The sequence below is a fragment of the Ruditapes philippinarum genome, unplaced genomic scaffold (assembly GCF_026571515.1).
Source record: "Ruditapes philippinarum isolate M1 unplaced genomic scaffold, ASM2657151v2 ctg8083_1_1_1_1, whole genome shotgun sequence".
Lineage (NCBI taxonomy): Eukaryota > Metazoa > Mollusca > Bivalvia > Venerida > Veneridae > Ruditapes > Ruditapes philippinarum.
This window is the reverse complement of record NW_026858675.1, coordinates 36,052-49,070: the sequence shown is the minus strand read 5'-3', so window position 1 is coordinate 49,070 and position 13,019 is coordinate 36,052. Positions and strand designations below refer to the sequence as shown.

General features: G+C 35.3%; 1 protein-coding gene across 1 annotated transcript; it reads left to right on the top strand.

The window, feature by feature from the left end:
- The first annotated feature begins 883 nt into the window (after positions 1-883).
- On the top strand, positions 884-9,690 carry LOC132753917 (uncharacterized). Its single transcript, XM_060744468.1, has 2 exons — positions 884-1,233; positions 7,255-9,690. Exon 2 carries the CDS (start codon positions 7,258-7,260, stop codon positions 7,972-7,974), a length of 717 nt encoding a protein of 238 aa, XP_060600451.1. The 5' UTR covers positions 884-1,233; positions 7,255-7,257; the 3' UTR covers positions 7,975-9,690.
- Positions 9,691-13,019: the final 3,329 nt, after the last annotated feature.

The following is a 13,019-nucleotide window of genomic DNA, read 5'->3' as shown; positions in this document are numbered from 1 at the left end:
AAAGACGTTTAAAAGAGTTGTTTACATGACGTCACAATGTAGCGCCAAATATCGCGTGCAAAACAATACGCATCTATAAATAATAATATTACTGCGCGCTGTACAATTGCAGTTGCATAGCAAGCAAGTGGGTTCGTTACCATTTTTTTTACAATGAAATTAAATAAAACGGTTATATGGTATATATTTTCACTCAACATGATAAGAGGACAATTCATTACTTTTTATACTTGCTATAATCAATTACATAGTTAATCCAATCCGGGATTATGCGCGTGCCATTGTATTTTGTAACTTTTTCAGGAGAGCGAATTGGTCATAAGTCTTACGTTTAAGACAAAAGATAGGACAGTTACTTGAAACGGTCCTAAGTGCAAAAACTTTTTCTCCTAAAGTTGGTCATAAGTCCTAGGATTTATGATTAAGTTAGGACTCACAATGAAACGCAGCCCTGATATCAAAAATAATTATCCGGCAAGTGTAATCGGGCAGTTACCATAGCAGTTGCATTATTTATTGATTGAATTTTTATTACCCGAAAGTGCGGTCGTTTGTCTGCATATGTACCTGTTGAACGCGCTTTGGTGTCAATTGTACCCCAAAGTGCGGTGTTTCACCGCTTTCTGCCTCGTTATCGGCCTAGTACTCCGACTATCATCATTTCGTCGGTCGACGCGTCATATCTGTCAATTACCAGCTTACCACATCAAACAACGGCATATTTACCTAAATATCTTGCATAATTTGCCTAACTCAAGTCTACACGTATTTGTACAAGTTGTGTAAAGTTCTCACGCAAGGAAAAAACCGACCTGTCTATCATGTAAAGTCCACGCTCTTTACACAAAAGTATAGTTTTGTAATAGATGACCAAATTAATTTATATAAGTACTATATTTCTATTTAATTCTGATATCTTAATTTCCATTATGCTAGTACTGATACTTTACAATCACCTTTGAAACACTATACGATCACTTTTGAAACACTATACGATCACTTTTCTTGTTTAAAGTTAGGCAATATTATTACGCTGCTAAACAATAAGTATTTGGAATCATTTGGCACTTTTGCCAACTTAAATTTATCCCATTCTGTTTGTTAATTGCTATTAACTAGTGTCCTGTTAATTAACATGTTTATGACGTCACTTTATGACGTCAAACTTGAACGAACACTTGGACGTGAAGGTTGACGTCATAAAAGACAAGAAGCGCTCTGACCACCATTGCGGTAAGCCGTTGTTTTCATTTCTCGGAAGTTTTCCGATTTTCTTTTATTTCCCCTACCTTATTTATTTTATATGCATGTTAATTATGAAATATAATGACTTAAATATTTAATACAATTCATAAAACTTACATTTGCCTTTATTATCATTTCTTTTGTTTAATTTACACAAACGGTCCTGTGATATCGAACCGAAAGACTGTTCCCCGTTTACACTGGTGCACCGTGACCAGGATCGTTTGTGCATTTATATATTATTATCATAGTAGTGTACTGTACATATATTATAAATTTACCATCAGTATTTTTCCGTATTTATTTTACTAGTCTGTACTTCAATAATTATGTTCAAATGTTTGCTTGACTTTCTCACGCCATGGAGAGGTAACTCCAGTAAATCCGTAATGCAAACTCCAAAAAGAAAATTAGATTTTAATGAAACAGAGCAAACCTTGCCGGACATTTGGCACGATGCCTCTACAATTCCACAAACAGCAATGTCCATGAATAGTACATCTAGCTGTCAAAATGGCTACGACACTAATGTAAACAGTAGGCCTACACGTCATCATTGTGACGTAATAAACCAAAATCAATCGATAGATTTGAATGAAGGTATAACGCCACTAAATCTTGGCTATCGCCAATTTGAAAACTTGCCTCGTCGTAGAGAAAGAGAGCCCGATAAATTCAATGGCGAATCTGACTTTGGCTTGTTTATTAGCCATTTTGAACAGGTCGCAAAATACAATAGGTGGTCTTGACAAAGCCCAAAACTTGGCAATTTGCCTCAGAGGCCGTGCGCAATGTGTTTTGGAAGAATTGTCTCAAAAAGAGTTGAGCCATTATTCTTGTCTGAGAGAAGCTCTCAATAAACGTTTCAACCCAAGTGAAAGAACCTCGAGTTATAAGTTTGAATTTAGAAATAAGAGACGAAATAAGCAAGAATCCCCTGCTGAATATGGTTATAATTTAAAGCGTCTCGGTATAAAAGCTTACCCCGACATGCCGCACAAAACATTAGAAACCTTAATTGTAGATCAATTTATAGAGGGATTAAATAGGTCAGAACTCAGGCGCCACGTGCAATTCGGGCACCCTTCTTCATTAGATAGTGCCATTTCTCTTGCAACAGAATTTGAGGCATTTGACTCATTTACTACTTGTAAGCCTAGTAATGAAGAATATATCCGTCCCGTACAAAATCAAGACGTAAATACTCAAACATCGCTAGAGAAACTTGTCTCTTCTCTAAATGATAAAATTGATTTACTTTCAGTCAATAATATGTCAGGTAATAATAAAAGACAGGGCAATAGATCCGCTCGCCGTCAAAGAGTATGTTATAATTGTCACGAAGAGGGTCACATTAGTACAAACTGTCCGTTAAAACAGAATAGATCAGTATACAGTCAAGATAATTACAACCTTGGCAATGCGCCAGCGCAGTCTACATGTACGCTTCCTAATGAAATTAAAAATACCCCAAATCAAAATTCGTTAAACTAGAACGGGCTGAGTTTGAGGCCGAAAGCCCAGTCCTTTTGCAAAATTTTAATTGTGATTCAAACATAAGGCCTTCTGTTAATGTTAGAGCTATTTCACAGGGTTGTTGGTTTCTACCCTGTGTTATTGATGGTAGTGAAAAGGATTTATTAATTGATTCTGGTGCGTCTTGTAGTATTTTGACCTATGACTGTTATAAATCCTTGGCTAGTTTGCCAGCGCTTAATAACATAGATGTTGTGCTTAAAGGCGCTGACGGTACTCCATTGAATATTTTCGGACAATGTAAACTCAAGCTTAAAATTAACGGTCGTATGTTTGAACACAATTTGGTTGTTGCCCAGTTAGATAAAATTGATGGTTTATTGGGCCAGGACTTTCTAGAAAAATTTGATGTTACTACTAGTTGGGGCAAGGGTATTCTTAAAATAAGAAATTTCAAAGTGCAGTTGAAAAGAGAAAATAAAAATGTATGCACTCGCGTTTCAGTTTCGGAAACGATCAGCATTCCTGCAAAATGTGAATTGTTATTAAAGGGTAAATTACTTGATTCATGGGGAAATGGTACTTTTGGTATCGTGGAACCTAATGATAAAATTTTGCAGCGTAAAGATCTATTTGTAGCCAGGTCTCTTGTAGAAAGCAACAACAAAGAAGTTGTATTCTCTATTTTGAATTTAAATTCAGAGCCTGTAAAGCTGAAACAAGGTTATGAAATAGCAAATTTATCTCAAATTTCGTCAGCACAAGTAGTTTCACACGGTACAAATTTCAACGTTTCTATAGAAAATGATGTACTTCCGGAGCATTTAATGCCCATGTATGAAAAGTCTTGCGAAAATCTTTCGAAATCACAATCTGAACGATTGCGAAATTTTCTGATAAATTACCAAGATATTTTTGTAGGGCCTGATGGGAAACTTGGTTGTACTGATGTCGTAAAACATACCATAGACACCGGAGATAACCGTCCAATTAAGCTTCCTCCAAGACGTTTGCCTATTGCGCAACGTGAAATTGCTGATAAAGAAATAAATGACATGTTAGAAAATGGTATAATTTCCGAAAGCAATTCTGCTTTTGCTAGTCCTATTGTCTTAGTACGAAAGAAAGATAATTCAGTTAGATTCTGTGTAGATTATAGAAAGTTGAATGCTATTACGCGTAAAGATGCCTATCCTTTGCCTAATATTTCTGATTCTCTTGACCAATTGGCAGGTTCTTCTTGGTTTAGTACTCTTGACCTAGCTAGTGGATTTTGGCAAGTTGCCATGGATACTGACGATAAACATAAAACTGCATTTGCGACGCACAGAGGCTTGTTTCATTTTAATTTTATGCCGTTTGGTCTAGCAAACAGTCCAGCCACATTCGAACGTCTAATGGAACTTGTACTAAGTGGCCTGAGATTCGAACGCTGTCTGGTATATTTGGACGACATAATTGTGTATGGCGACACATTTGAAAAAGCATTAGAAAACTTAACGCTTGTATGCGACAGATTAAAGTCAGCAAATTTAAAATTGAAACCAAAGAAATGTGTATTATTTCAGAGGGAGGTCGCTTATCTAGGCCATGTAGTATCTGGGGATGGGGTGGCTTGTGATCCAGCTAAAATAGATGCTGTTAAAAATTGGCCAAAACCGATGTCTGTTTCTGATGTTAAAAGTTTTCTTGGACTTGCAAATTATTACAAGAAATATGTAGAAAATTTTAGCACAATTGCATATCCCCTTACACAACTTACGCATAAAAATAGCCGTTTTCATTGGTCCGAGGCATGTGAAAATTCATTTACAACATTGAAGTCAAAGTTAATTGAGGCGCCAATTTTAGCGTATCCTACAACAACAGGACGCTTTATTCTGGATACAGATTGTTCTAATTTCTGTATGGGCGCCATCTTATCACAAGTTCAAAATGGGGAGGAAAAGGTAATTGCGTACGGAAGTAAGAGCTTAAATAAGTCTCAGCGCAAATACTGTACTACTTATAAGGAATTGCTAGCCGTTGTTCATTTTGTCCGTCATTTTAAACATTATTTATGGGGTAGACCTTTTCTAGTACGTACAGATCATAGTTCACTTAAATGGTTAAAGAATTTCAAAGAGCCTGAGGGTATGGTTGCGCGCTGGCTAGCTATTTTAGACACATATGATTTTGAAATTGAGCACAGAAAAGGAAGTTTGCACGGGAATGCCGATTCCCTTAGTAGAATTGCACACTCAAAATGCAAGCGCGAAAATTGTACGGACTGTTACCCGATTAAAGAGAATAATATTTCTGTTGTTACTAGGAACCAAGCAAAGAAAAGTACATTATCAACTGAAATTGATACAAGTGCGGAATTCGAACCCGTGACTTCTGATATTAATTCTAAATCAAAATCAAGTAAAGGCCACGAAAAAGCAAATAAAGACAATCAAAATGAAATTAGTTTTATTTCACCAGAAAAATTTGTAAGTACATGGATTGACACTTGGTCAAATGATCAGCTTAGAGATTTCCAATTAAAAGACCCTACATGACGTCCCTTGATACATGCAATGCAATCGGACAAGGAAAAGCCATCCTTACAATCTATTTCGAAATATAGCCACGGTACTAAAGTTTTATTCAATATATGGCATGAATTGACCCTGGTAAATGAGGTTTTATATAAAATTTCTGATAAGGATATCGGAGGTAAAATATGAAAAACAAGATCAACAAGGAAAGGCGGCGTTCAATGAACGCAACCAGTCAATCTTTTGGTTACCCCTAGCAATATCCGCAGATATATTTTTGACCAATTACATAGTAATAGAGTTGCAGGACACTTTGGTAGAGACAAGACTGTGAACGCCATTAAATCAAGGTTTTACTGGCCTGGTCTTACTAGTGATGTCTCTAGGTGGTGCAATGAATGTGATCTATGTTCTAGGCGAAAACCTGGCCCAGGTCGAGGAAAGGCCCCAATGAAAAATGTGCAATCCGGTTTCCCATTGGAACGTATTGCCATAGATATTCTTGGCCCTTTACCAACTTCTGACCGTGGTCATTCTTATATAATGGTTGTAGGAGACTATTTCACAAAATGGACAGAATCTTATGCTATTGCAGATCATACAGCACAAACTGTTGCAGATACTTTAGTGACCGAGTTTATATGTCGTTATGGTGTCCCATATTGTATACATACGGATCAAGGTCGAGAATTCGAATCAAATTTGTTCAAAGCCTTATGCAAATTATTAGATATAGACAAGACCCGCACTACCCCCTACCATCCTCAGTCTGATGGAATGATTGAACGTTTTAATCGTACATTGCAACAAATGTTGGCAATGTTTGCCAATTCAAACCGAAATGACTGGGATGACCATCTTCCTTATGTTATGTTTGCATATAGAACTAAAGTGCAAGATAGCACAAAATGTACACCATCTTTATTAATGTTTGGTAGAGAAATAAATGTACCAATTGATATTTTGGTCGGAGATCCAAATCATAATGATATGTGTCCTATAGAATATGTACAGTGGGTTCAAGCCGCTAGTGAGCAGGCTTTCGAATTTGCACAACAAAACTTGACTGGCTCTTTCAAGAGACAAAAGTTTTATCATGACCAAAATATGAAAACTAAAAGTATTGAGGTAAACTCATGGGTATGGAGATGGTATCCACCTAATGCAAATGTCAAATTAGGTTTAGGCTGGACCGGACCATACTTGGTTATAGGTAAACCAAGTGATGTGACAGTAAAGATACAAAAGGCTCTTGATGCCCCAATGATTACTGTACACATAAATGACCTTAAACCATACCTTGGAGATACTTCCAGACTTACATCTTGGATACAACAAGATGACCTAAATAGGGAATTGGTAACCATACCAAGTCAAATTGTGTTATCAAATTTAGATAACCATGTAACCGAAAGTCCACCCAGATTCAATGAAAATTATGAAGATCTAACAGATAACTCCTTAAAAGTTATGACAGATCATCAAAACATTAAATTTACCAAAACTGGACGTGTGACAAAACCACCAATACGTTTATTGGAAGAAATCTAAGAGCTGTTTTTTTAGAAATAATTGCATAAAATGTAATAATTGTTGTGTAGAGAAATATGTACCTAATTAGTTCATGCATTTAATTAAATCAATCATTATCTCATCATCTTTACATAAGATGGTATACTAAATAAAAATGTTAATAAAATTTTGCATGTTATGCTAATGACTTTATAATCTGTAATCCTTGTTACTCATACAAAAAAAAAAAAAAAAAAAAGTTGTAATTTAACATAAAGTTATAAAGTTATATGTATGTTATTAAGCAAATTTACACATTGAATAAAACAATTAAGAATCTAATAGGCACTATAAGTTTATGATATATTGAACACAGAGTATCTTGGAATGTCATTTTCCAGATGTTTCACAGCCTTGGAAATTGTTCCAACACTGTAGCATACTAATTAAAGTTTCAAATTTTTGAACACTTTTCTGCTGTTTATCTTGTTTTTTTTAGATAATGTCACGTGCGGGATTTTATAAAGACGAACCCTGTGAGGTCAAAGGATGCAACTTTAAGCAAAGGACAATAAGAAGCTATCAGCGCCACTATGAGGAGAGGCATAGGCCGACATGCTCGCAGTTTAAGTGTAACTTATGTGTTGAGAGTTCCCCTCAGTTTCTGAGAAGGGATAGTTTCGTCAAACATCTCAGGGGAGTTCATTTTCTTTCTGGTTCTGCCCTTTCTTATCATCTGTCACTTAATAAACCTTCAAAATTATTTAATCCATTGTATATTCCTCCTGGAGATGTTCTTCCTCCTTCTCTTGGAGCTGGTCTCCAGCCATTCTTATATGTTAATATGAAGGAAGACTATTCACGGACAATTACTGCCCTTGAAGACCTAGATACTTCTAATTTACCCATGGAGTCCGTATCTGTCTGTAATCCAACGACTTCGCTCAATTTGACATCTGATAAGTTACAAGAGTCATCAGGTTCTGCTAGTCCCACATGTACATTTGATCATGTCGAACCAACATATCCAGTTTTGTCTGCACCTGCTATGCCCGATACACTTGAAGGGCTCTATAATTTCACTTCGTTTTGTTCTGATGTTATTGTTGAGTACAGTGCTGCCTTGGGAAAGGCAATGCACAAACTGGAATCTTTGTCTGAAGTAGATAAATTAAAACTTAAAGCACTGGATGAAAAAAAGAATCAGTCAAACAAGTAAACAAGTTGTTCTTTTAACAACTGTATTTTATGTGTTACCATACCATGTTGTTTATTTTCATTATCAGGTTGGAACACCGCAGTCAATTGTAATGTATATAGTTTATTTATTTTGTGTAAATAAACTACATAACTTCTATTTGTATATTTACATATTATTAAATGGATTATTAAAAATAAATAGTTCTATGCTCGGGCCTCTATGAATTTTTGCTATTTGCTTTGATCATAATACAGAAAGTTACATTTAGACTTTAGTACATTAAAGTTCTTTTATTCGAAAGTGTACATGTAATTTAAATTTAAAATAAATTGATTATTCATTAATTGATTGTAACAACTTGGATTGTTTTAATGTTAATGTTACTCTCTTTTAAGGAGATGTGGTTACAATCTAATTATTAGTAACTTACATGATGTTTGCCTATTGTAGAGTTGACATGGTAGCTTTGTATGTAATTGTCCAAATACCAGGACCAGATTAACAGAAGAAAGTTGTTTCACACTGCACTGGATAACGTTTTTTTTTTGCATATATGTATAATTAAATTTCATTCATTTCAAGGTGTCTGGTTACTTCTGGGATATAATCATCAATTCCAGCAATTGTTTATAAGTTGTTATTGGTATTCTCTGAACTGCTATTGCAAAATCAAATGTCTAAACAATATTTCATATGTTTTCAGAGCGTAATCCTGCCAATTCTTTTCTGGTACACTTGCGAATTGTTCAACTTTGGAAGTCTTCCATACTATACCACGTTCGGAACAAGATAAAAGAAAGACAAACACACCCACAGAGAAAAAGACGGCTTAAAACTTATAAACATTCTAACTTTTTTTAATCGCGACACATGGAACTGTTCCTCCTTTGTGAAGAGTCAATTTAATTAATAAACCCAAAGTCACTTAAACTACAGACAAGAACTTTAATAGGCATGATCGAACATTTACTTACGTTAAATTTTAATTGATCTTGTATATATGTGATGTTGTTAATATAGACGTTTTAGATGTTGTGAAACGTTAATGTATTAAGCTGCAATATTTTATGAATGTTTACTTGTATGCTTGTTGAATTTTATTTGTGTACTTGGATTTATTGTTAATTGTTAGCCAGTCTCTAATAAGGTGTGTTGCATAACTGTTATTTATTTAACTTACACATTATTTGGTCATTTTGACCAATGTACATTGATCTAAGGTAGGGGGAGTGTAATAGATGACCAAATTTACTTTATATAAGTACTATATTTCTATTTAATTCTGATATCTTAATTTCCATTATGCTAGTACTGATACTTTACAATCACCTTTGAAACACTATACGATCACTTTTGAAACACTATACGATCACTTTTCTTGTTTAAAGTTAGGCAATATTATTACGCTGCTAAACAATAAGTATTTGGAATCATTTGGCACTTTTGCCAACTTAAATTTATCCCATTCTGTTTGTTAATTGCTATTAACTAGTGTCCTGTTAATTAACATGTTTATGACGTCACTTTATGACGTCAAACTTGAACGAACACTTGGACGTGAAGGTTGACGTCATAAAAGACAAGAAGCGCTCTGACCACCATTGCGGTAAGCCGTTGTTTTCATTTCTCGGAAGTTTTCCGATTTTCTTTTATTTCCCCTACCTTATTTATTTTATATGCATGTTAATTATGAAATATAATGACTTAAATATTTAATACAATTCATAAAACTTACATTTGCCTTTATTATCATTTCTTTTGTTTAATTTACACAAACGGTCCTGTGATATCGAACCGAAAGACTGTTCCCCGTTTACAGTTTAATATGCTTTTAGTATCTGGTTATCTTATTTTTTATCTTATTTTAGTGTCTGGATATTCTATATTTAAGTCTGATTTTAGAGTCTGGATATTCTACATTTAAGTCTGATTTTAGAGTCTGGATATTCTACTTTTTATCTTATTTTAGAGTCTGGATATTCTACATATAAGTTTGATTTTATAGACAAGTTACCCTTCATTTAAGTCTGAATTAAAAGTCTGGATATTCTACATTTAGGTCTGATTTTATAGTCAGATTAGGTTACACTGGAGTCTGAATTAAGAGTCTGGATATCCCACATTTCAGTTTGATTTTTGAGTCTGGATATTCTACATCTAAGTCTGATTTTAGAGTCTGTATATTCTACATTTAAGTCTGATTTTAGAGTCTGGATATTCTACATTTAAGTCTGATTTTAGTGTCTGGATATTCTACATTTAAGTCTGTATTTAGAGACTGGATATCCTACATTTAAGCCTGATTTTATAGTCAAGTTATTCTACATTTAAGTCTGAATTAAGAGTCTGGATATCCCACATTTCAATTTGATTTTAGAGTCTGTTTATCCTATACATTTAAGTCTGATTTTATTGTCAGGTAACCCTACATTTAAGTCTGAATATCCTACATTTAAGTCTGATTTTATAGTCAGGTAACCCTACATTTAAGTCTGAATATCCTACATTTAAGTCTGATTTTAAGGCCAGGTAACCCTACATTTAAGTCTGATTTTATAGTCAGGTAACCCTACATTTAAGTCTGATTTAAGAGTCTGGTTATCCTACATTTATGTCTGATTTTAGTGTCTGGTTATCCTACATTTAAGTCTGATTTAAGAGTCTGGTTATCCTACATTTAAGTCTGATTTAAGAGTCTGGTTATCCTACATTTAAGTCTGATTTAAGAGTCTGGTTATCCTACATTTTAATCTGATATAAGAGTCAGGTTATCTGATTTTTATGGAAGCACTGGAGGGCCCTTTTGACTTCTGACTTAATGACTTTTGACTTGGGAGTTATGATTTTTGACTTGGGACTTTTAACTCAAGACTTATTACTTCTTAGTTGTGAAATTAATTAATTAAACCACACTTTAAGAGAGCACGTGAGTAATGAGCGAAGATGGCTGTGTTGTGCCAAAATATGAAATTCGTGTTTGCGTGTTGTTTTCTGTGCACTCTGTTGAAGATAACAGCTGGTGTGGTGCCAGCTTACCTGCCTTTGTCGTCTCCGAATGTTGATAAAGCATCACTCATTGAAGAATATTTCAAACAAGGTTTTAAATACAGTGAAATTCTTGGATTTTTGCTACTTAAGCATGGTATTTTGTTGTCACTGCGTCAGCTGAAAAGAATCTTGAAGAAGTTGAACCTGAAACGTCGAGGTGTACATTTGCAATCGCAGTTGAAAAACGTTGTTTGTGTAATTGGCACGGAAATGCATTATAGTGGACAGTCTGTCGGTTATCGGACGATATGGCGCTGGCTGAAAGTGAATCATAATGATGGATGTAAGCCATAAAGATGTTATGGATATAATGAAGGCAATAGATCCAAATGATGTTGAAATGAGAAAAGCACGTCGACTTAAAAGACGTTTCTATTGTGCAAAAGGGCCAAACAATGTTTGGCATTTAGATGGTTATGATAAGTTGAAACCATTCGGATTTTGTATACACGGAGCGGTAGATGGTTTTAGCAGGAAAGTTATTTGGTTAGAAGTTTTTGACACTAACAACGATCCAAAACTGATTGCGATATATTATTTGGATGCATTGAAGCGCATTGAAAAAACACCTCGCATACTTCGTTGCGATGCTGGAACAGAAAACAGTGTTGTTTGTCTTCTACAGCAGTTCTTTCGGAATGATGCAACCGACCACTTTGCTGGTAGTCGCAGCGTTATTGTTGGAAGAAGCACTTCTAACCAGCGTATTGAAAGATGATGGGGTACGCTACGTCAACAAGGAATACAGTGGTGGATTAACTTTTTTAAGGATTTGTGCGATTCTGGTCGTTTCAATGAACTCGACCAGATACATTGTGAAAATTTGAAATTTTGTTTTATGAACCTAATACAAACACACCTGGATAGAATTGCTCAACAGTGGAATGTACATGAAATTAGACCTCAGCACAATTCCGACGCACATTACGGAAAACCTGACATTATGTATTTTTTACCTGAAACGTTTGGCGCGCTTGATTATGGTACGGTGGTTGACAAACGTGATGTGACCTGTTGTAAAGACATGTATTCAGTTCCAAAGAGAAAGTTTGACGAATTCAGCGAATTGGCTTATCTGTTAAAGCCCGACCTCCAAATGCCAGTAGATGCCGATTCAGCATTGAATTTGTTCCTGGAGTTGAATGATTTAGTGGCAAACTCGTATGAAGACTGAAGTCTTTTTAAGCCATAAAGTTGTTTTGTGAGAGAACAAATGATCAACACGATCCATCATTATCATCATCATCATCATCTACATCATCATGATTATCATTATAAGTATGTTGACTGCAATGATGATTGTCATGATGCTGCTCCTCATGTTGCAGGTCGACTTTATAATTTAAATAATTATGTTGTTGATGATAAGCAGAAAGTTGATTTCGATGATAATGATTATAATCATGACGATGATGATAACTATATTAAGGATGTTGATCGTGATGATGTTGTAAACTATAGTATAATATTTTTTATAGTTCATAACGTAAGTGGCATATGTTTATTCTTATGTTTTACAGTCAATTATAACAAACGAATATGTCACGAAAGTCAAATGTTATTTTTACGTTTAAATACATCATGGCTCACAAATGTCTGTTTGTAATGCCTAGGTCACAAATAAAACGGGCGCCGTCCGATTAAACGATTTTTATAAAATCGGCAGATTTTTTGATGTCGTGGACGCCGGGCGATTTTAAATCTGATACCTTGCGTGGTCATGAATAAAACAGTCGTCGGGCGATTTTTGCCGAATCGATTTTACAGAAAGAATAAACGGATCGGGCGGTCGCCGCCCGATGTCCGTACGGCGCCTGTGCGATTTAAGAGTGAATCGGACGGTTGTCGCGCGGGCGCCGGGCGACAATGACTTTACATTTAATGACATCCTTTATAAAGCAGCCAGTTGTAATTATGCCAGCAAAGAAGTCAGCTGCCAAAGCCAAGGGGGAGGCCAAGGAGATGGTCCGTGTTGTTGACACCGAGTCACCAACGCCCAGTATCGAGGCCGTAGA

Excerpts from the sequence above, each read along its gene's own strand:
- LOC132753917 (XM_060744468.1), top strand. The coding sequence starts at position 7,258 with ATGTCACGTGCGGGATTTTATAAAGACGAACCCTGTGAGGTCAAAGGA.